The 25,141-nt window shown below is 51.3% G+C and overlaps 1 protein-coding gene across 2 annotated transcripts in view; it reads right to left on the bottom strand.

The window, feature by feature from the left end:
* Positions 1-25,141, bottom strand: part of KNTC1 (kinetochore associated 1) — a 913,665-nt gene that overhangs the window by 311,350 nt on the left and 577,174 nt on the right. For both annotated transcript variants that reach the window (XM_078667574.1, XM_078667573.1), the window contains exons 49-50: positions 24,621-24,694; positions 23,973-24,183 (exon numbers count right to left, since the gene is read on the bottom strand). In XM_078667574.1, coding sequence (XP_078523700.1) covers positions 23,973-24,183; positions 24,621-24,694 — 285 coding nt within the window. The remainder of the gene's footprint in view (positions 1-23,972; positions 24,184-24,620; positions 24,695-25,141) is intronic.

Genomic DNA, 25,141 nt, shown 5'->3' with positions numbered 1-25,141 from the left:
GTATCTTTTCTTAGAGGGCTCCCTCTGGGGAGACTTGTCACCTCGTCCTGGAGATCTATCTCTTCGTTGAGGAGACCTTCCTCTGGACTGGAATCGTTTCTCTCTGGGAGTGGATTGTTTATTTCCATCCCAACTCTTTTTTGGAGTATTTAGATTATTTTTAATAAATGTTTTTCAGGATTTTCAAGTAGTTGGGGATTTACTGGTTTCCCACCCAAACTATCTCTTCCTAGTTCTTCATAGGATTTTTCTATGATTCTGGCAAGTTCAAATGGTTGTTCTGCTATATCTGTTTCTTTCAATTTCTGGAGGTATGTTATATCTTCCATTGCCAATTGAATTAATTCTCTATATGCCTGTGTTAATTCTTTTATTTTAACTAAAAGTTCTTCACTTAACATTTTTCCAATGTCAGAATTTGGTGTGTAGCTGGCTAGAACTGGCCACGTGGCTCCTGGTCTACCTAGTGGACCGAGCCTGGTGATGTGATTTTTATGTTTTAGGGCGCCATTAAACCAGAGCAGGTGCTCTTGGTAATTTAGTGGGATTTCAACATCCTCGAAAGGAGTTTATTCATCCGGAGGTTCCTCTATTTTATAATAGTGGAATTCGTGTGTTACAGCGTTTGCTGCTGGAAACTTTATCCATGAGTAGAATACCTCTGTCTGCCGATATTCATGGGCCTCTACCACGAATATGACTGTACCACCTCGTGATGTCAGTCCATTTTCTATAAGTTTAATAGTTATAGTTTTTCTTACATTTACCGGAATGATTATAGCATTCGGGTCATTTCTTGGAGACTTGTGTCATCCGCTAGGAGTTGAGCTGCTATTCTAGCTGTCTCCCTTTCGTCTTCACTTTCTCCCATTTTTACTGACAGAAAGTTTTTTGTTGCAGATTAAGTTTCAAGGAAAACAAAGATTAGGTGCACAATATTTTGTAACACTGTATCCATCAACATTGACTAAACCAAAAACTATACATAGGATTCTCATCCTACTAAGTTCTGGCGGATTTTAACCTTTTACCCACTAAAGACGTCTTTTGGAGTTTTTACGGGAAAAAGGGTCTGTGTGAAAAAGCACGACGGAGTTATTCTAATGTCTTGCGTTAGATTATCGCCTTACCAAACGTTGGGCGCCATGTAGTGTAGTTCCTATATTCCCAATAGGCTCTGCGCATTGGAATAATATAAACAGCAGTGTAGACGTAGGACTGAGGTCGACTAGGTCTCTACTGACTATATTAGACTTAATTAGTTTTGCCAGTTAGCTCAGAGGTCACTAGAAACTTTCTCGAATAAACAAGGAGGAATTTAACTTCCCTGGATAGACAAGAAGGGATTAGCTTCTGACAACCATAAAACATCACAACTTTGCTCCCTCAGAATAAGAGTGTATCTCTAGAGTCGTGTGAAAACAATAGACAGTTATTTTACTCAGTCAATCGTGCATACTTAGTTTCACCAGAGTGCAGAGAATAGAGAGACGGGCGTTTTCAATAAAAGGTGTTATTTATTGAGCAGTCTTCTTTCCCATGCAAGATAAATGAATTGCCACAATTGCAATACTTAGTATAAAGTAAAGTGCGTACAGTAAAAAGAGTATTATAAAATAATACTGTAAAAGCATTGATATGGTTTCTGAGCCATATGATACTTTAAAATAGATAAAATATATACATACATATATACATTGACTAACGTACTCAACTGGTGCTTCTAAATACGCCTACCCCGGTGTCCCTGACCGAAGCCTAATACGTGGGAAGGAGTAAATAAGTAGCAGTTTAAGTTAAGTTGGTTTTGCCAAGAATCTGAATCAAGAATTCTCTTTAAGGGTTTAGTCAGCTCCGTACCTGGGTAATAGAAAGCAGGAGGTCTGGTATCTCTCTCTCAGGACTCGATATCCCAGCAACCGCAAGGGCGGCTGAAAACACCGGAGCTGGATTTTCTCGGCTGGAGAAAAAGACAGCGTCTGTGTACGTCAAAGGGGAGGGGCAGTGTCCGTGGGCTCTCGCATCAGCTGGGCCCTCGGGCAAGTAGATAGCCGCTCTGCTCCAAACCACCGTGTGTTTGCTTAAGGCAACGTTGGTATATTTATACCTAAAAGGTGCCGGGTTTGACGTAAGGTTGGACATAAGACGTCACCAAGAACTAACAGTTCTTTCTGACTCTAGGAGTTCTTGTGCAATTCAAAACAAGAGCAGGGGGATTTCCCGGGCTGCTGTCGGCTTGGCTTGTTTAAAGAACGCGTTGTACTTTCTAGGAGTCTAGGGGAGAAACCATGCTGTATTTGGACTGCATGGGTTGTTACTAAATATGGATATGATTCTTATGCCTTCATAAGGATATTATTTATTATAACCACATAAGGGCATGAATCAGGAATATTGAATTAGGGTCCTAGATAGAATTACAACAGCCCAAGCAACACAGAGGCTCCAAGGAGACAGGGAGAAAGAAGGAAGAACAGCCCGGGCACCAGACTGGCAGGCTGCACCCCAAAAGAGGGAAGAACACAAGAACCTTCTCAACCCTCAGGCCAGCGAACATGAGGATGAAGAGGGCCTGGACCCACCACCGAGGGGGGTACGCCCACATGACCCAAAAGGAGCAGAACTAGCGTCACGACGCCAGGCCGCAGACAGCAGGTCAGAGCTGACGACCAGAGCAGCAACCCCAGAGAAAGACACCTTGGGGCGCAATCCAGGCATTCACATTCAGCACAAGGAATTTGCACCTGCAAGTACATAAGCACCACGGAGGGCAGAGACCCGAAGGTGACCACAACTCCCCAGCACATAATATAACAGCTATCAGTACACCACATAGGGTATGTTAGTCCCAAACATGGGAACCCTCTTAGGAAGAAACTTCCACAGCAGAGGACAACTGAAAGAGCCATGGGGGGAAAAAAAACAGCAGAAGGCTTGTCAAGCAGCCATGAGAAGAACAGGAGGCCTAGTCTCAGTGCCAACCTGGTGTGAACAACCTTCAACAAAACACTCATACAAGAAGGGCCGGCCAGCAGCGAACAGAGCCACAGTCCCAACAAGAGGACTCTCAGGCATATGAAGCACACGGATCACACTACGGGGCGACTTGCCACAACAAAAGAACAGCTCACAAAATCCAGGCCAACCCACAGGTTACTGAGGGGGAGGAGGAGGAGGACGGAGCCCCGTCAAGAACCTCCGGATGGCCGAGTCCGCCGGGGTGTGGAACAAGAGGGTGACCTCAAAAGGGAGATCCACCAGCCGCTCCCGCACATTCTCCAGGAACACTGTCCCGAAGCCAAGCATGGCGGCGAAGGACAACTGAAGAAGCCATGGCACGACCCAGCACCTCCAAGATATCCAGAGCGGAGCGAAGAATAAACGCGCAATCTCCCGGCCATATAACGCATGGTGTCGCAAATCAACACCAGCACCCTCCAGAGAAGCTGCAGATCCAAGGGACTCCGCCGAGTCCCACAAGCAAGATGTGGCCCTAGCCAGCACACATTAGGTGTTAAGGGCCCGCAGAGCCGCACTGGTCGAGGCAAACATATTGCAGCCCCAGGAGTCCAGCCAACAGGCCTCCCGGGGGGGTGGATCCAACAGCGATGGCAGGGAAGGAAAGGCGGTCTGCAAAAGGGGACCACTGGCAGAGGGTTGGGGGTAAAGACACGCCGGGTCACGTGGCGCTGGAAGGTGCCGTTGCAGAAGGTGTTGGGGCACCGGATCCCCCGTGGCGGGGCGCCCCCAAATCCCAGTCAGCGAAGAATGGAGCGAACCTTCAAAGGGGAACAGTAGCTCCCTCGGACCAGAGCCCTAGTGAAGGACCTCCAAAAGATGGTCTGCGGGGAAATGGGCAGCCGTATCTCCCATGCGCAAAATTCCCACAGCCGTGGAAACAGCACAAGCGAAGGCCGCACCCGCCTCTGTAGGGCCTCACGGTGGAAAAAGCAACTCCTCTGTGGGGGACGGCTGCAAACTAAGACGTCCATCTCCTAAACCAAGCAGAGCGGGAAAGGTCCAGGCCCAAAATGGAGAAAGAGGCGCCGAAGAGTGGGGGACCTGTGGTTCCTCCGGCGAAAACCGCAGCAACGGCAAGGAGCCGTCTATCGATGACGTTGGGGCGAAAGCCACGAGGCGGCGGCCTGTCTCCGTCGAGGACGACACCAGCAGTCACCCAACCTCTGGGGAAGAGGGGACATCCGAGGACGAATCCACGACCTGACGCCTGTCCGGTGCAGTAGAGTCCGCAACATGGAGCAGGGCGTCATCCTCATCCAACACCACAGGAGACGCCGGACAGGCCTCCGTCTCGTCACACGGCGCCAGCGCCGGAACGGCTGCGTGGAGGAATGAGAAGCACCTGGAAAGCGACAAGGAGTCCCCCGCCAGCCTCGACCAATGGGGGGGGGACGAGAGAGGTCCGCCGACTCCCACGGCAGCGCCAAGGCCGACTCAACCTCCGGTGAGGCAGCCACCTGCACGGAGGGATGAGAGGGACCCGGGGACTGACAAGGAGCCCCCTGCCAGCCTTGACCCAAAAAGGGACGAGAGGGGCTCGCAGACCCCTGTGGTGCTTGGAGGGACGAGAAGGGTTCGGAGACGAGACTTCCCCCTCCATCCTCGACCCATGACGGGACGAGAGGGGTCCGCCGACCCCTGTGGTGCTGCCCGGGCCAGCAGCTGCCAGCGCCATAGCGGCGTCACCTCGGCCTCAGACAGGATAGCCACCTGTCAAAAGGGCCGAGTGGGGCTCGGTGATGAGACCCTAGCCCCGGCGACCTCCCGGGACACCACAGGGACTCCCACAGGAGTTTGTGGCGAGGCAGAGGTGCCATGGTCCGAAGGAGGGACCCTCGAAGGGCCGCACCCCAACGGCACCACATCCTCCAAGCCTGGAGCCGAACCAGTCGGCGATGGGGCCGAAGCCGCGGGCAATGCCGCAGAGTGCCCCTAATGGCGCAAGGGATCCGCCGGCGTCCCAGGAGGCAAAGGAGAAGCCTGCGAGGCCTGCAAAGCCGCTGCCTATGTCTCCATCTGGGCTCTCGATGCCCCCTCACCGGGGAACGGTGGATAGAGGGACGATACGCAGGCTGCATCACCTGCGGAGAGCCCACGCCCCCAACAGGCCTGAAACAGGCCATCTGGGACACTTACCCACATGGGAGCGACGCTCTTGCGGCACAGGTGATGTATGAGGACGACGACGGCGATGACGGCCGCTCCGAAAAACCCACAGCAGAAGCTGAACGAGGTGACGAAGCTGATCTGGACATGCGAGCCGAGAGATGTTTCATGCAACGTTTCTGCCGCGACTTCGGCTTCAGCCGTTGGCACGCCCCGCAGTCAGTGGAGAAGTGATCCTCCCCAAGCACCACATGAAAATGAGGTGAGGATCCGTCGCCGATATCAAGCGCCCACAAGACGAACACGTCTTGAAGCCCGAAGGCATCCGCGCACTGTTACCACAACACAAGTAAAGATCGAGGAAAACTGGATCCGCATTGCACGTGGAAAAGGAAAAAACTGACGCAGGCGTGCCGGGGTGGGACTTATGTGACCTCGCTGGCGTCACATGGGCCGACGAGGCCTGGGTGGAGCGGCGTGATGCCACCCCCCACCCCCCGACGTGTAGGAATGCTGGGCAAAAAAAGTTTCAGGATCCAGTCTCACACCTGGGGATAATTCTACGTTAAGGAATCTGCAGATAGCATTCTCTATCAGATTGCCGCCCTAGAAAACTGGAGGTTTAAGGCTTCATCCGCCCTATACAACACCACTGCGTATGACACACCCTCCTCCGTAGCTATGGCATCTACTTAGATGCCGCCCCTGCGCGCTGACGCATGTCTCTTGGGCCGTTACTCCCACTCTGTATGGAATTCGGTCGCTCAAGTGCTGCCACAATGCCTGGAGGAGGCCAGGGCTGTACTCTCTCGTGCAGTGGCAGAAGAGAGAGAGACACAGCAAAGTTCGCCATTCGATGTGGGCTGGACACCTCTGACTCACTAGGCAAAACAATTAGACGCTACGCCGGGCTGAAGTCCACTGGCTTTTCGGGCGAAGTCCAAGCTACTGAGCCTCATGCATCCTGCTGGTGGCATATGCGGGCTCTGTAGTGGGACCTGAAGTTCCAGTGGGTACAGCATCTGGGGAATCTTTCCGACTGCATCCAGATCTCGGAGGACACTGCACATCAATTGCAGTGGTGGCTAACGAACCAGGATTGGGTCAATGGCCTTCTCGGGTGGGGCGGCCACACGTGAGAAGCTGAGATCAGAGGCCTCTGGTCTCCGGTGGAGTCCGGGCTCCACATCAACCTTCTGGTGCTTCGGGCGATCGATCTTGCACTGAATGCATTCCTCCCTTCTGTCAAGGGGAGAGTAGTGCAGGTGTTCATGGACAACACCATCCCCATGTGGTACTGCAACAAACAGGGCAGGTGAGGTTGTGAACCCTATGCCAGGAGACACTTCGTCTCTGGAAGTGGCTGGAACATTAGGGCATGTCCCTGGTGGTTCAGCACCTGGCAGGTTCTCTGAACGGCAGGGCAGACAAATTCAGCCACCGGTGCATGATGGATGACGAATCGCGTTTTCACTCGGAGGTGGTGCAAGGTCCCTTTCAGCAGTGGGGAGAGCCTTGGTTAGATCTATTCGCCACCGAAGAGAAGGTGCAATGTCAGCAGTTCTGCGTGTTGGAATTTCCAAGGCGGTACTCGCTCTGCAACGCTTTTCGTTGCGAGTGGAGCTGTGATCTTCTACATGCCTTTCAGCCTATACCACTTCTACCCAGAGTGCTGAAGAAGATCAAGCGCGACCAGGCCCAAGTCATTCTTGTGGGCCAGGACTGGGCACGAAGAGTCGGGTATCCCGAGCTCTTGCATATGGCCCTCGATCCTCAGATCAGACTGCCTCTTCGGGAGGATCTTATGTCGCCGCGGAAGGGACGGTCCTACACCCGAACCTGTCCAGCCTCCACCTCATTGCGTGGAGATCGACCGGCGACAGTTGACAGCTTTCGACCTTCCTCCCGAAGTCTGTAACGTTATCTTGGCAGCCAGGTGACCCGCCACAAAACGGTATACGCCTGTAGATGGAAGAAGTTTGTGGCATGGTGCGCAACAAAGGCTGTGGATCTCCTTTCTGCTTCCCTTTCAGAAGTTTTCCTCTTCCTTCTTTAGCCCAGCAGGGCTCTGCACTGGGCACTCTAAAAGGCTATATTTTGGCCATTTCAACCTTTCTTCGGCTTCCCGGCCAGCCTTCTCTTTTCAAGTTCCCTATTGTAAATCGCTTCCGTAAGGGCATTACTCACTTGTATCCTCCAATTCCTTTGTTAATGCCCCAGTGGGACTTGAACCTGGTTCTGACCTATCTTGTGTGCTCCTTTCGAGTCATTACATAACTGTCCTCTCAGACTTCTGCCACTTAAAACTGCCTTTCTGGTCGCCATCACCTCTGCTCGCAGGGTGAGTAAGCTTCAGGCCGGCCCTTTCTTTAAGACCTCCTTTCCTGGCTGTTTATCCGGACAAAGTTGTCCTTCGTACTAGGCCTTTCTTCTTCCCCGAAGTGTTTACCTATTTCCAAATAGGTCAGTCCATCACTGTGCCCACCTTCTTCTCACCCTACATCCTTCTAAAGAGGTAGAGAGGCTCTACGGTCTGGATCAAAACGTCTATCTGGATTCCACAAAACAATTCTGGGTGGATGACCAGCTCTTTGCTGGCTATGTGGGCGCCAAGAAAGGTAGAGCAGTGCACAAGCATGCCATCTCTTGATGGGTTGTCCTGTGCATTAAGATCGTTTTAGCCAAAAAATAACAGGAACCTCCAGTAGGACTGCGCGCTCATTGTACCAGGGCAACGGCAGCTCCTACTGCTTTGGGACATGGAGTTCCGCTGGTTGACATCTGCCAGGAAGCCACGTGGGTGTCCCTGCACACGACAAAACATTACTGCCTTGACAGCCAGGTCCAGAGAGCAAGCTTTTTCTGCCCATCTGTTCTCCAGGACTTCCTGGTGTGAACTTGGTTCACCTCCGGGGTTGGTATTGCTGATGTATCTATTCAAAGGTAAGGAATCTACAACTAACAGTCTCTTTCAGATAGACAAGTTACTTACCTTCAGTAACGATGCATCTGTAAGAGACATATGTTAGTTATAGATTCCTTACCGCTCCACCCATCCTCCCCGTTCTGCAAATTGACTTCTAGGGATAGGGACTCCCTTATAGGGCCCTCGTTATGTGCACCTGTGGTCAGTGTTTTGCACAACTCTGCACTTCTGGGGTGGAAAGTCGTGTCAGATCTGAGGTCAGCGGGCAGGGGCGGCACCTGAGTAGACACTGCGACGTCATTCCTGCAACCACAATGCCAACAACAAACACGGAGTCGAGTGACGCCACCTACCGACGCGCAAGGGTACTGCTGAGAAAACATTTCTTCGGATCCAGTCGGACGCCTGAGGGTAATTTGAATCTATAACTAACATATGTCTCTTAAAGATACATTGTTACCGAAGTTTAGTAACTTGCTTGTTAGGTTATCATCAGGACAGAGGTTTGATAGAGCATAAGCATGGAGTTTCTATGGAGATACATTGGCAGGGCTATGTGATACAGAAGGTGTTCTAATTGATGATGGGCCGTGTAGGAAGAGCATTTATTGACCAGTAATTGCATGTAGATATGTACAGGTTGCCGCTTAGTAAACATCTCCGTCCAAGCCATATTTTTTCCTGTAGCAGCCTCCAGAATCTTGCCACTGTGCCCAGGTATGTCTATGGGTGCCAATGACACTCATGATGCTTATCTCATCATCCTGGCTCCTGTGTCTTATCAGAAGTCCTTGAAGCTTTGTCTTCAGTACATCCATTGACAGTTTTAGGTTGTTCCTGTCAGACTGAAACTCTTCTTTTGCGTGCCTTTCAAAATGATTTTGTGCTTTTTTCGCGTCTCTGCTTCTTTGCATCTGACCCCCGCCTCCGTAGCCACAGTAAGGGATGACAGCATTCCATGGTCTGGTGAGGTATCTAGAAAACTGGCCTCACCCAACTCCTTTCGCCAGTCCGGTGACTCAAGTTGGTCTGCCAGAGGGTCACCAGACCCCTCCCAGTCCTCCTCACCCTCCTTTGGCTGCCTGTCAGGTCGGTAGGGAACGCCAGGAAAGAACAGAGGTACAAATACACTGTTGGTGCCAGTCCGGCTCTGTGTATAAGTCCGAGGTGAGGCTGGGGTCGAAGTCGGTTGGGGGTGCAACCAGTGTCGGGGGCGTCGCCACTGGAATCGGCGCCAGGGAAGGTACTGTGAGGTCGATCGGCACCCATCTGGATCCAGGCCTGGATCCTCGTGCCGTCCAGCACCGGAGCCGAATCAGCTTGCATTGAGGGCCCAGGGCCCCCAGTCGAGTCTGTGGGACCCGAAAGTGCACAGGCGGAGTCGGGCTGCCCTAAGATGCTATGCAGCGCTTCGTAGAAAGCTCTAAGCTGGGCAGGGGACGCCCCGGCTCCCAGAAAAAGAGGGATGTGCGGATTCGTCCCAAAAGCGGGCTCAGAGGACGGAGCCGGACAGCGACTACGCTCCGGTTCCCACGTCTGCCGACGGACGGTGAGAAAGCGAAGAGCGACAATGCTTCTTCGCCTTCTTCTTGTGCTTCGACTTACCAGAGGAGTGCAAAGACTTCGATGACAAGTGGTGATGGCTCCGCAACCGGTCCCGAGACCTTCCTCTCGACCTGGACCTCGAGCAGCGTGGAGTCGACTGCCGGGCCTTCAGAAGCTTTTGGGACAGCTCCTGCAGAGACTTCGGGTTCATAGCACGACTACGGTTCGTGGTCGCGCTCCAGGCACCAGAGGCACACAAGGTCCCCTGCTGCTGTGACAGAAGATCCTCCCGAAGAGGCAGACGGATCGGGGGATCCATGCTCATACTGAGTAGCTCAGGATACCATACTCTTCTAGCCCAGCCCGGAGCCACAAGAATCACTTGGGCCCGGTCACACCTGATCTTCTTCAGCACTCTGGGCAGAAGTGGTATAGGCGGAAAGGCGTACAACAGAACGCAGCTCCACTCGAGACTAAAAGCGCCTCCGAGCGAGTGCCGCCTTGGAAATTCCAACGCGCTGAACTGATGACATTGCGCGTTCTCTTCGGTGGCGAATAGATCTAACCAAGGCTCTCCCCACTGCAGAAAGAGACCTTGTGCCAAGTCAGCGTTCAGACTCCATTCGTGATCCATCAAGCACCGGCGGCTGAGTTCGTCCTCCCTGGGGTTCAGAGAGCCTGCCACGTGTTTAACCACCAAGGTAATGCCTTGATGTTCCAGCCATGTCCAGAGGCGCAGAGCCTCCTGACAAAGGGTCCAGGACCCCACCCACCCTGCTTGTTGCAATACCACATGGCGGTGGTGTTGTCCGTGAACACCTGCACTACACTTCCCCGGACAGAGGGAAGGATTACCTTCAGTACAAGCCGGATCGCCCGCAGCCCCAGAAGGTTGATATGGAGCCGGGACTCCGCCAGAGACCAAAGGCCTCTGATCTCCGCCTCTCCCATGTGGCCTCCCCATCCCAGGAGGGATGCATCCGTCACCACTGTGTGCTCCGGTTGGGGAAGGGAGAGGGATCTGCCACTGACCCAATTGTGATTCATGAGCCACCACTGCAACTGTCGTGCAGCACCCTCTGAGATCTGGACGTGATCGGACAGGTTGCCCTGATGCTGTGCCCACTGAAACTTCAGGTCCCACTGCAGAGCCCGCATATGCCATCTGTTATGCGTCACCAGCAGGATGCAGGAGGCCATCAGGTCCAGAAGCCAGAGGGTCAGCCTGACAAACCCGGGATAGAGGTTCAAAGAGCGGAATCATAGCCTGAATATCCCGGACCCGCTGCTCGGGAGGATAAACCCGAAACAGCGTCAAATCCAGAACCGCTCCGATGAAGGGGAGCTTCTGAGAGGGACTCAGGTGCGACCTCGGCACATTGATGGAGAACCCCAGCAAATGCAGGAGGTCGGCCGTATCTGGAGGTGGGTGACGACTGCCTGGGGCGAGCCTGCCTTCAACAGCCAGTTATCGAGGTAGGGGAAGACTGACACCCCTGACCAGAGCAGATAAGCTGCGACCACCGCCATCACCTTTGTGAACACCCGAGGGGCACTGGTAAGGCCAAAGGAGAGCACGGCAAACTGAAAATGCTCCTGGCCTACCGTGACTCGCAGGTAGCGCCGGCAGGACGGAGATGTGAAAATAAGCATCCTGCAAGTCCAACGCTACCATCCACTCTCCAGGGCGAGCCAGGACCTAAGCCAGAGTCAACATCTTGAACTTTTCCTTCCGGGGGAAGCGACTGATGTCCCGGAGTTCCAAGATAGGGCGCAGGCCCCCCTTGTCCTTCTTTGGGACCAGAAGCGGGGACCGAGGCGGCATGGCCGGAGGGGAGGACAGAAAGGGGAGTGCGTAACCGTGGCGGATTATCTGCAGCACCCACTTGTCTGATGTAATTTCACGCCAGTGGTGGAGGTGGTGGCGTATACTACTACCCACTGGCGTGGGGTGCTCCCTGAAGCTCGGATTAGGAAGGCTTAGAGTCGGAAAGCAGGGGTAGAAGTGGACTGACCCACGCGCTGGTTACCAGACCCACCCCTGCGGAATCCACGACTGCAGCCGCGCGGAGGCTGGTTCTGCACAGGCTTGCTGGAAGAGCGTGCCTGGGTGCCCCTGCCCTAGCCACGAAAGGAACGAAACCCAGACGTGGCAGGGTTCTTTGTGGAAAGACCCAAAGGCTTGGCCATGGCCCGAGAGTCTTTAAAGCGCTCCAGGGCATTGTCGGCCTTATCGCCAAAGAGGCGGGAGCCATCAAAGAGCATGTCCATGAGCAAGCTCTGGACATCGGATGAGAACCCAGTGGAGCGCAACAAGGTATGGCGCTGCAACGCCACAGTCGTGGAAATTGCCCTGCCCAACTAATCAACAGTGTCCCAACCACATCTAATGGCAAACTTCGCCGCATCCTTGCCTTCCGCTACCGATCAGGAAAGGACAGCCTGGACCTCCTCAGAACACAGAGGTAAGACCTCAGCTACCGAATCCCACACCGCGTAGGAGTAACGGCCCAATAAGCAGGCGGTGTTAACCGACCGCAACCCCAAGCTGGCCGAGGAGAACAACCTCTTGCCAAATGGTCCAGCCTTTTAGAGTCCTTATCCGGCGGAGACGTGGGAAAGGCACTTTGTGACGTTGAGGCCTGAATGACCAGGCTCTCAGGCGTGGGGTGAGTGGTCAAGAATGCGTGGTCACTAGGCACCGGGCAAGGACGCCTGGCGACGTTTTTATCCACCAGCGCCCCCAAGGCTGGTCGTAACCAAGTGCCCAAGAGGATTTCGGTGAGAGTCTCATTGAAAGGGAGCAGCAGCTCCGACGCCGTGGACGCAGTCTGGAGCACCTCCATAAGGAGGTTGGTCTTAAGGGCCACTGTAGGGAGGTCTAGATGGAGAGCCTCCGCAGCCCAACAGTATAGGAAGCGCCTTCCTCCATAATAGGTGGAGGAGAGGCAAACCCCGGGTCAGAAGACACATCAAGCTCGCCCGCATCTTGAAGGTTGTCCACCCAATCCTGCTCGGAGTCACGTTGCCGGGCAAGGGGGGGCCTCGGAGCCATCCCAGTCCTGGTCCGGCTCCGGAGCAGAGGGAGCCGGCTGCAGCAGCAGGGCTGGAGCCCGGGCAAGCGGTGTCGGGAACGGTGCCAAATACGGCACCGGTCGGGGCCGAGCGGGAGCCGTATCCCAATGCGGATCTCAAGTCGGAACGAAATGTTCCGAGAACCGGGCCAGGGGTGAGATAAATGGCACCCAGAGTGGCGCCTGTGGCAGAGCCAAGGGCGGGGCCGGAGCCAGCGGTGCTGCACCTCGTGGCACCAATGCCGGAGGCGCAGGATCCTGTGGTGCAGGGGCTGGTGCCAGTGGCGGAGCTGCCGGGCCAACAGGATCTGGACATGGGACCGCGGGGCCCGAAGGTGCGCCGGCAGGAGCCCGGGGCCTAAAGAGGCGGTCCATGGCAGCAAAAAACTCTTGCATCTGTTTGAGAGTTGCCGACGGATCCGGGTATAGCGGGTAGGCCGTGGGACTCCCTGGCTCCAGAGGAACCGCAGTGGCGGAGCCCCTGTCCCCCTCGTCCGCCACCGGGGAGCGAAAGGGGGACATCGGAGAGCGAACACGCTTCTTCGATTTCTATTTAAGCGTGGCTTAACGGAATCTGAAAGCGAAGACTTAGAGCCCGAGGAGCGACAGCTCCGGTCCCACGAGCGGTCCCGCGAATGGCCCATACACCCAGAACGGAGTTGAGGAGTGCCGGACCTATTTTATTTTTTATTTATTTATTTATATAAAATTTGTATCGCGCGCAGTTACCCAGGGGCATCCTGGCGCTGTGAACACAGGAAGGAAGGCTCTCACTCAGTCCTACACCGGAAACAAGTGTGTCTTCCGTAGTTTCCTAAAGTGCAGGATATTGGGCTCAGCGCGGATCTTGAGGGGCAAGGAGTTCCAGTGTGCCGCCACTTGCACCGAGAAACGTCGGCCCCCAGAGCGAGATCTTTTTACTCTTGTAGTCTGCATCAGATGTCTTTGATCTGAGCGCAATGGACGTGTGGGCTTGTAGGGGCGTGCCATCGCGGACAAAATAGAAGGACCCCTACCATGCAAAATTTTATGGGCCGTACATAGCGCCTTAAATTTCACCCGCTCTTTAACAGGGAGCCAGTGGAGCGCTTTCAGGGCGGGGGCAGCTGACTGTCTTCGCGGCACATCCATCAAAACCCTCGCGGCTGCGTTCTGCACCTGCTGAAGGGTTTTAAAAGTCGCTTCGGGTGCGCCCAAAAATAGCGCATTCCCGAAGTCGAGCCGCGACAGAATTAGACCACGGATCAAAAGCTTCCTAGATGAATTAGGGAGCAAAGGTAACACCTTGCGGGCAGATCGCAGCAAGCCAAAGCAAACCCCCGCGATTTTCCTAGCATGGGTCCTGAAGGATAAATCTTCCTCTAACCAAACCCCCAAGCTCTTGATTTCCTTCTTGGGGGATGGCGGGTCACCCAGGGACCGAGGCCAACAGCTAGTGATGAGAGAGGGACTGGCCTTGCCCAGCACCATCAGCTCAGTCTTGTCACCGTTGAGCTTCAAAGCGGACTGGGACATCCAGCGATGAACATTAGTAAGACAGTCATGAAGGACTTCGGGTTGTTCCTCCAGCTGGGTGAGGCCTACAACCAGCTGAGTATCATCAGCATAGCTGATGATCTTCACTCCTGAAGGGGAGACCACTCTTTCAAGTGGAGCCATATAGGTGTTAAATAAGGTAGGGCTCAAGGATGAGCACTGCGGGACTCCACATTGAAGAGGGAACAAGGTGGACTGTTCTCCCCCTTCCCATACTTGATAAGACCGGTCTGAGAGGAAAGATTTCAGCCATTTCAAGGCCATCCCTTTAACACCCACCTCTGCCAGCCGTTGGAGGAGCACCTGATGATTAACGGTGTCAAAGGCCGCACTCAAGTCCAGGAGGATCACTGCCACTGATCCCCCTGAATCAAGAATGCTCCTTGCTTCCTCCACCACTGCCAGCAAGGCTGTGTCTGTCCCCTGACCAGGGCGAAAACCCGTCTGGGAGTCCCCTAGCAGATGGTGGTCTTCAAGATGGCGAGAGAGCTGGTAGTTGACCAGCTTCTCTGCGACTTTTGAAAAGCCGGGCAGGAGTGAAATGGGCCTGAAGTTGGCCAGATTTGATGGATCTAATCCAGGTTTCTTCAATAGTGCTTTGACAACAGCGGATTTCCACCTTTGAGGCACTGTGCCCTGGGCAAGCGAAAGGTTAATAAGATCCGCAAGCGGAGTGGAAAGAACATTTGCCACCTGTTTAAGGAATTTCATGGGCGCCGGGTCACTTGGAGACCCACTCTTCATCCTTTTCAGGACTTTTTCGACCTCCTCCTCTGAGAAGGGGCCGAACGAGGGCAGCTCATGTGGGGATTATTGTTGGGCTGCCGTCCATTTCCAAACTCTGCGACGTCGCAGGCAGTGAGGACAAAATCTTCTCGATTTTCAAGTGAAAGAAATCGGCCAGCTCCTCACATTTCTCCTGCGGGTTGTCGTGGACAACTGGGGGGACCGGAGCCTTCAGCAGCTCTTTAAAGATCTTGAAGGATTCCCCTGGTGAATTGCTTGCCTTCTCAATCCTATCACTAAAAAAGTTCTTTTTAGCCTCTTTCAAAGCCACTTTGTACTTCCTCATCCCTGTCTTGTAGTCGTTCCGATTTTCGTCGGTCCGCTCTCTTTTCCATGCACGTTCTAATCTTTTGCATGAAGTTCTAAGAGCCCTAAGTTCGAGAGTGTACCATGGGGCGGAGCCAACTCTTCTTTCTCTGAGAGGCCTCCTCTTTTTCGGGATCAGCGAATCCAAAGTATTAGTGAGCCAATTGCCCACCTGTTGATCCGCTACAGTGGGGTCAGTAACAGGGGGAGGACAGGTTCTTGCCAACTCGGCTGCCCAGCTTTCCACTGGTAGCCTTGACCAGAGACGTTCCACTGTGTACCGTTGGGGTACCGGGTCTTTCCCCTTCACCAGCTGCCATCTAAAAGGAACCAACCGGTGGTCAGTCCAGGGAAGAGCCAAGGGATTTAGGGCAAGCAGGTTTTCCGAGTTTGCAAAAACAACATCCAGCTGATGGCCTCTCTCATGGGTGGCGCCGACATTAACAAGGTGAAGATCAATTGAGCCCAACATGCCTTGTAAGTCATTCGCCCATCCATCGTGAGGGTCATCAAAGTGCACATTCAGGTCCCCAAGAACTACAAAATTAGAGGATGCAGCGGCTAATGGTATCACTGCTTCGATAAAGGAATCTACAAAGTTTCCCATAGTGGCAGGAGGCCGATAAAGAAGGAGGCCTGATATGGAAAGAGTAGAGGATAGTCGCAGCACAAATTGACAGCTTTCAGAATTATTGATGCCGCAATCAACAGCCTTGCACATGTAGTTGTCTCTATACATGATGGCTACTCCTCCCCCCCTCCCTTCCGGCCTGTCCTGATGAAATATGAGGTATCCCGGTGGGAGGGCTTTTACAGTATCCGGTCCGGAGCTAGGGGTTAGCCAGGTTTCTGTTAGAAACAACACGTCCAAATTATGGTCTAAAATCAGAGAATGGATTTCCGTGGCATGGCAGGGTAAAGACCTGCAATTGAGCAAAGCCATAGATAACTGTTTTATCCCTGGCGCCACAGGCCGAACTACAGAGAGCACATTTCAAATAGGGGGTACCTTCTACCCAACAATAGCTACAACCAGAGCGTCTGGGGGCATGCAGTGACATCAGAGTATCCTTAGAGTACCTGATAATGGGATCCATGTGACGTACAGGATCAAACAGAGTGACATGCCCTGAGCCCGTCTGGGCACGGACGGGCACAGACGGGCTGGACTCTGGCGTGACTCCGGCGTGCTCCCGCTGCGCGCGACCACTGCGCGCTGCCATGACCGTTTTAAATACCTTCGGTATTCACGCCGTTTTAAATACCTTCGGTATTCACGCCGCCTAGTACGCTGCCCTGAATGGCGCTACCGTCATGAAAATGACCCCCAAGATGGCGCTGCAAATACGAAGCAAGGGAAGAAGGGCCGCCAAAAGCGGTGATGACACAATTATTGAGCAAGTAAGTGGGTTAAAAACAGGGTAGAATTGACAAATAATTAAATAAGATACAAAACGGGTAATTTAAAAGTTATTCACACTCAGAGTCTAATAGAGATAAATGCGCTGCTGATCAGCGCGCTGCGCTAGAATTGTGAGTCTTGCCTGGTCAGATGTGAATGCGACCTCCAGCAACTTCCGGTGCCGCTCACGCAATGCCTACGGGGCCATGGCTCGACAGTCCCGGGAGTCATGATCGGTCTCCAGGCAGTAGAGGCACACATCGTGGGGGTCCGCCACCGACATGTTACTGCGGCACGACCAACAAGACTTAAATTCGGGCATCCCTACGTGCACCAGAAGATAAGAGGAGGAGACAAAAAGTCTCAAAACGTAGTCAAACAAGCATTTGCAATGCAATAGGTCTCGCATTTATGCAAGTTTGAACTATTGACATTGTAAATAACAATGCCTTTTATTTCTGTTTTCGTTTTTAAAACCTAAATAAAAGGCATTGTCATTTACAATGCCAATAGCTTAAACTTGCGAGACCTATTGCATTGCAAATGCTGGTTTTACTTGCCTCAAAGAGTCTTCATCTGCAATGTACCGATCTGCAAAGCTGGGCGAGGACTATTCCTCGCCCTTGTTCCTCGCCCTTGAGGCACAAGCGAGGAGGGGGTGACATCCACCTTGAGGGAGTGGCTGGCAAAGCGGCAGTGCAGGGATTTCAAATGGGGCGCTAATGAAAAGGCCCAAGGTGCCATCAGTGGAGTGCCATTTAATATAATGGGAAGGGGCAGGGCTGGCGCACAGTGCACTGAGTGCAGGGGGTGGTAACAAATTGCAGCACTCCCTTTCTCCTGCGTGAATTAGGCTACCTAATTGGGTAAGGCCCAGGCGAGTGGCTATGCATTAGTTTCAGTTTGCAGCTGCTATTTCCGGGACACAGTTTATGGAAAAACAAAGGCGCATGCAGCCGTGGTTTCAAACAACACACGTGCAGGTAATCCTTTCCGTTTTTTTAACCTCATGGCATGACTTGTCATGCAGAGATATTGGCCTAGAGATGATGCCTTAGAGCTTTGAGAATCAATCAGAAAAACACTTATTTTACGCTTTTATCCACAGTCCTGCCAAGCGTCACGCAACAGGTGTGACGCTCACGCATTTCAGTGCGGTGAACCGCTTCACCGCACTGAAATGCATTGTCACGCATTTTCGACCTGTGCCAGGCGCGCCAGCGGCGCTCCTGTGCCCGGGCTCTCTCTGTGTTCTGAGAGAGGTGCTGCCAGCCGTCCGAGTGCCTAAACAGTTACCTGACTCTGCTGCAGTTGTCAGCTCTGAGAGCGGCAATGTATCTGAGTCTCTGCCTGCTGTCCGATTGAGGCTCCTGTTGCCCTGGAAACATTTTGCTCAAATCGTGGTGCGGGCGGCGCCAGCACGGCTACTCAGACTCTGTCCCCACAGTCAGTCTGCAGGGGGGCCGGGCTGCTCTGAGTCGGATACTCAGCTGTCAATCACCGTGTGGGCACCAAGGGGCCGGGATTAATCCGGATGTGCCGGCCGCGATAGTGCCCTCACGTCCGGAGGAAGTAGGGGGTTAAGGGCTGCAGAAGTGGCGGGGGATTAGCGAGTGCAGGTTGCGCGGCACGAGACGCTGTCTCTCTGAGCGCCATGATGGCCGTGCGCCCCGCTTACACTGCAGCTCGCACCTTGACCTGCTCAATAACATCCTGCTGGCTCCGAGGGCGCTCAGCGGGGAGTTTATTGTTCAGGAACTTAGGCGCCAAAGCGGCCGTAAATGATTATGGGGCAGGCAGCGCTGTTTCTCGATGGCCCGTCCACACTGCTGTGTAGGCCATTATAATCAAGGCCGCAGCATTCACTTAAAATTTGCGAGCCGGCCGAAGAGAGAATTGTGCAGTGACGGGTTTGGAGAGCCATGACTGACTGTCACTATCAGGTCCGCCCGGTCTCCGTGAGGACAGCAGCAGCCTAGACCGAAGTATAAGGCAGATTGCCGTGGGGGTAGCTCACTCGTAGCATGAGCGCCCAGCAGCCTTGTTGCAGTGCAAGTCACCGTCCGACGTGCCAATCATGCAAGTGCCGGCTGAAAATGATCATAGTAAGACAGTTCCTTGTTTCAGCCACTTGCCACTCTGTCAGTGTTAACTACAATAATCCATATTCAAAAACAGATAAAGGGCGGGAGTGGGACATCGTTTTGTTGTTTGAATCTACCAGGATGTAAAATTAGAAAACTGGGAGACTTAACATTGTTCGACATTTAGCTAATTTCTTTAATTATTGAACATAGTTAAGGGTTGCCTAAAATCAGAGCGTTCTTAAATCTCGCTGCATGACCGTGTGCTCATTAAATATACAGTAGCGGGAATGGAGTTTAACGCAAGGGGAAATATTTTCTCAACTATACAATGAGCACAAGAGAAAGTAAATCGATGGAGAACACTTAACAAAAATGCAAGTTACTGTGTTCGTGTGATTCACCTCCATCGGCATTACTCAAACAAGCGAGGCACACACAATTGTTGTTAAAATGTGACCTGAAACTCTGACACAGTATTTTTCAAAGTCAGGCTGGGAGAAGGGGGCACCCGTTTATTAATGTGTGTGCGTTATTCACCTATGCAGCAGCACTTGTGAAGGTCTGTTTTTATTAAATTGTCAAGATTTTGTTGAAAAGCTGTCTCATAAATTAAGGAAGTGCTTGGTTACGAGGCTGACAGATTGATTTTGCTCCCGGTGGCTGGTCACTACTGGCAAGTGAGGGCTAACCAACAGAAGGCTCAGCAAACGCTAATGGCGCACTTTCTTAAAGGTGAGCACAGAGCGCGCGCTGCTGCTGCTTATACGGCGGCAATATTGAACACTGCGCTGCTCAGCACTGTATCATTTTGATTTCTGGGCGCCCCCGACAATTGCTTGGTGCGCGTGACCCCAGCTAAGGGTTTCTCCATTTAGCAGGCGTCACTACTACCGCAGTAGTACAGTTATGCTGTTTTATACCCAAGTGTGTTTACACGGGGTGCGGAGGGGTCGGGGACTGGACCGAGTCATCAGACCTCACAAATTTGAGAAAGCAGGAATGTGTTCACCACTTTGAGCCTCAGAGTGGTTGACACCTTCCTGCCGTCTCAAATTTGCTTGAAAATGCACCATTTGTCACTCTTTTTTCAACATTTTCTGGGGTGAGACCACCCTCCTCCCCTGTTGAGGGTTCAGGCATGCTCGTTACGCACGCTAGCTCGCCACAGTGATGTACACAGTTGTTTTACGCCTCACCACTTTCAAATGTCACCATCTGCCACTGGCTACGTAGCTACATGTTAACCATGCCTTAGACGTGAACCTATAAGGCCACGAGTTCCCATCAAAAGAGTGAACTAATAAAGTATCCCTTTTGTTAGACAACTTTGGGCAATTTGGACGCCTCATGTCAATGTAACATCTGTAGAAACAAACTGCTCGGATCCAGCCTTGTGTGATAAACATGGACCATTACCTTGAGGATTCTTGAAGGGTGCACCATGGTAGCCAAGACTGGCCACCTCCCAGAGCACTAAACAGGTTCTGGATTAACATATATACAAGAAGAAGAGAGGCAAATAAGAGATATTTAAACGATGTTCACACTTCGATTGTTCCTATAGACAACATAGTACGATGCAAGAGGTCTATTCTTTTTTTTAATTAATTTCTTGCCAAAAGACATGAACATTTGTGTATAGCCTGGTTGTGGATTAAATAGAATTTTGAATTTGCGACTGTGACCCACAAGCTTCTATTCACAGTCTACACGGAAGACAGAGCCAGCAATGCCGGAGGATTTAGGTCAAACCATCATTGGTGGCTGGACAGGTCGCAGGTGAGGAATGCAAGTGAATGGCGAGTAAAGGCAGACGCGGTAAGGATGATCTAGAACGCAGTGAAGATGCAGCCAGACCAGTGATTTTTAGAACCCACTAGAAAGTGCTTGGTAAAAGGTACTGAATCTGATGATGCCAGACCTCGGACGTAAACCAGAGGCTGTTATTGGCAAAGCTAGGAGTCCGACGTACAATTGGATGTTGGGAGAGCCAGGACCTGGTGTCAGTAGTGCTGGGACAAAAGGTTCTAGACTAGGTGTTGGGATGGACAATCTAGAACCCACAGCTGGTCGGAATGCCTTTTGGTTAGGAGTTAGATTTTGGCAGAAGTGATTTGAAAGGTTCAGTTGTTGGTACTGACGGGGTTTGATAACAGGTTTATAACAGGGCAACAGGGCTTTTTGATTGGCGTCCTGGCACTAGGCCGGAACTTCGTACCCACAAAGAGAATCCCAGTAGCTAAGGTTCCAGCGCCTCGATACCCTGACAGAAAACAAATAGCGCTTTACAAATCTACCGATTGGTTAACTGTCCCTACAACTGTTGTATGAAGCATTCTCAAAACCAAGAGTGCCCTGCGACTGACCAACGCCCACTTCACATCCCTCAGTGGCTGAAGTGCCCCATGTCACCCAAGCAGGCAGACGACAGAGCAGAGGTTATGTAAACACAAAGCACCCTGGAAACTGCGGTTTCAGATGTTGAGCGCGAGTGGTGTGTGTGTGGGGGGAGGGGGGTGAAGGGAGTTTTCGCATCAACGCCTCTTCGGCATTTGCATACTTTCAGTTTCTGGACACAGCATTAAATTCGAACACTTTAAGAGCATTAAAGATTTCGTGTAGAACTGGTGTCCACAAAAGCCTTGTAATCAATACAAGGTAATCATTACCAAAGCCAGGAGCCGAGTTACACCATTGGCTGAGCTGAGCAAGGCTGCACGAGGCCTAAAAAAGGAACGTCTGCCCGGACTGCTAACCCATGAACCCGATTAGAGATTATGAAGAATTATCTGGTTGTTAATCCAATGCCAAAAGACCGTCGAGAACTGGGGGGTGGGGGGGACGGACGGACGGGGGAGGGGGATGCCAGCTGGGCAGAGAGGACAGGCTGCCTCAGGTCACGGCGCTCAAACACTACAGCAAAATTATACTATAATAAAGTAAATAACAAACTAAACAATTCACAGAATTTACCGCAGTAAAACAATGTGTCTTCAAATAGATAGTGTCTCCAATGTATGTCCCGGATTCGCCGTGTTTGAAAATGTTCGGTGCAGCACGTTTAAATAGAGCATTAGTACTAATTGCAATACTAAGTAAACAAAAAAATTAATTGCAAAAAAAGTCCTAAAACATGCCGCCCTAATTATCGCGTGCTGTGCAGCTTTTATGCCTAATGAACGTGTGGCGCCAGTAAGATGCCTACTCCCGATCACAAAGAAAGTAATTATGACAGCATGCCGACAGGCGACCCACACCGCTAAATGATAGCACGTCTCCCAGAGAGGACCACTTAACTGTAATCAACGCGCAACACGTCTTCCGGAGAGGAGCACTCAACTATAATTAACGCGCAGCACGTCTTCCGGAGAGGGGCACTCAACTATAATTAACGCGCAACACGTCTTCCGGAGAGGAGCACTCAACTATAATTAACGCGCAGCACGTCTTCCGGAGAGGGGCACTCAAATCGAATTAACGCACAAAAACTGTTCATGGGAAGCGCGTTCAGAGACAAAATTCTGCTCATGCACTGGTCTGTATCACTTGGAAGGCATCACAACCACAATAAGTCTCGCTGGCGACAGCGCGTCGCACTGCAATGCCAGGCGAGACCTAAATATGACTGAGGTACGTGCTTTCGGCGCGGAAAAAGAAAGAACTGACATTAGCACGCATGGGTGGTGCGCAAGTAGTCTCTGTGACGTCATCCCGGCGCTCACGACACCAGTGACGGACGTGGAGCCGCACGATGCCACCTACCGACGCGCAGGGGTACTGCTAAGCAAAATTTCCGGATCCAGTCTGACACCTAGGGAATATTCTAAGGTAAGGAATCGATCACTAACGTGTCTCTTTCAGATCCAACCTTTACTGGAAGGACAGGCATTGCACCAAATCTTGTCTCCGGAAATAACAGTTTGGTATGTACTTAGTATGCATGTGAAAGCCAAGGCATGTTTCTGCTTTTGAAGGCTTAGTTAAGTAACTCCACCTGTTGGTCTCCCCACAAAACAGACCCCTGAAATGTAACCTTCTTAGATCTGTCCACCATACATTAGTGAAGATGCATGCCTCGCCCGGCCATAGCAGTTCTCCAATGGTTTTCAAGGGCGATGTCTAATAGGAAAATGGCTGGGTTGAGATGGCTTCTGGTAATTCAGGACATTATTTACCTATCTGGTGCCCTGTGGACAGGCTGGAAATCAATGACAATGGACCTGGAGGACTACAATGCATAAACCCCATCCCTTGTGTCAAGATTCAGGCTCCATAGGGTTTCTTGAGTACCTTAACCCTTTGTTCATGGGTTGGCAGCTGCTTGCTCTGAGATCATCAAAATTGTGCCCCAAAAGGCTGGCCAGCATAAATGTCTGTGGAATGGGGCACGGCATAAATGTCTGAGGAATGTCCAGCTTCCTCTTAATCAAGAGGAAACGTGTGCACAAACTAGGGAAATAATGTCTCTTTAGGGCAATTCTGTTCCCTTTACAGTTCTTTTGCATCTGTGCTGACTGGTAAAGAAGAAAAGACTGTCCAATGGAACGGACTACAATGGTGAGGTGTTGGTCCTTCAAAGACAGATCTACTGCCAGCAAACTCAACCTCAAGAAAGTCTTACGGTCATAGCTTCTGCCTCATTTCTTCAAGAGGGGGTCATAGCAGGATACTGATGACAAGGGAGTACACTGAGAAAGGTGTCAAAGGAGGGGAGGTTGACCCAGGCTTCTTATTGCACCTAGCTTTATCTATCAAAGGGAAGAGATTTAATCATTATCTGGGTAAGTGCCTTTTACCACGCCGGAAAGGTATCTTTATCCGTTCCACCCATCATGCTCAGCAAGCTCCCCTCGCTTGGCACTGGAAGTATAGTGGGTTTGTGGTGACTTTCACTTGTGTCTGACAACTAGCAATATTGATAGGCCCAACCAGACACGTTTTTTATTTCTGTAGTGGATGACAACCTTATCTTTCTTCCTTCCATAATTCACTGGTTTGTTATTACTGCAGGAGGTGAGCTAAGCTTCTTGTTAGATAATCCTGCTCCATAGTACTCAAGCCAAAACCTTCCAACCCACAAACAATCAGTTCCATTGATATCACAAACCTCCTTACTCTACAATAAAATGAAAAGGCACAGTGAAATGAATATGATAAGACATTCTGGAAAAAGCAGCACTCACCAGGATAGTCTCGACCACTGGGATTTTGTATTCGCTGCCCAATGCTGCTATGCTCGTAGAGCAAAACGATGAGGTTTACTGGCTTGCCTGTCTGCTTCAGGTACTCAGCAGTATTCAGCTTATGGACGATGAGCACGTTCTCTGTGGCAGATCGCTGATACTGCACTGTCAGCTTCTTCTTCATCACTTGCGCCTTTTCATATCCTTCATCCTGCTCAGGAGATCCAAATACATCTTTGCTTATTTTAGCCCTTGAATAATTAGATTTGCTTTAAAAGAGAGCAGTAAAACTGAGCACTCAGCACTACTAGACCATATCCCCATATCCACCTTCCCTACCAGCACTGTAAAAGCCATTTGACAAATAGCAAATGAGCCTGCATAACATGGCAATGCTCCATAGGTAAGCTTAGTCAGCAGTACCCACTGTCAATCGGTGTTGACTGCACACCGGGTGCAATAAGTAATGGGGCCTACAATGTCATAGTCCAAAGGGGAAGTAAGGCCTGGAAGATAAAGTGGGCTATATATTCTCAGGTCCTAAAAACAGCCGTGACCGATATGAATCTGATCACAATTATCATACATGACCAATCCATTCCACAACATATATGTGTACCAGGTCGAACATTAGTTCAGACAGTTTACCTTGGGCGAAACACTTAGCAACCACTTCTCAGCCAAATGCAGGCAGAATTTGAGGGCATGATTCCGGTCGGGTCCTATAAATGCAAAACAAGGCAACAGAAATGTAGATTTAGCAAACAAAATAGGCAAGAGTGCACTTCCCTAAGTTTCAATGAAGTTACAGTTGAAATAATTGATGCAAGTTCTGTACGGTTAAGCCACAATGCCTTTGTAAAAGATAGCACTTCTTAACAGGCTAATAATTAGAATGGGAACGCAGGCAAGCAATCCTTACATTCTCATGCTGATCTCAAATAGAAACATTTATATGAAATGGGAAAATGGGTACGTTGTAATCACAATAACTGCTGATGTCCTAGTTTTTCACTGGAAAGTGGAAATCCTACAGAATTTTATCAAACAGGCAATCACATTTTATTGAGTGGTTTGTGCTCTCCTCTAGCCCTTAGGCCATTAGAAATTAGGCTTACTGATAAAGCCTATACACTGGGCCAGTATGACAGATACTGGGGAATATATAC

The sequence above is a fragment of the Lissotriton helveticus genome, chromosome 11 (assembly GCF_964261635.1).
Source record: "Lissotriton helveticus chromosome 11, aLisHel1.1, whole genome shotgun sequence".
In the NCBI taxonomy this organism is placed as follows: domain Eukaryota; kingdom Metazoa; phylum Chordata; class Amphibia; order Caudata; family Salamandridae; genus Lissotriton; species Lissotriton helveticus.
Note: the sequence above shows the minus strand (reverse complement) of the source record. Positions and strands in the feature narration are given on the sequence as shown.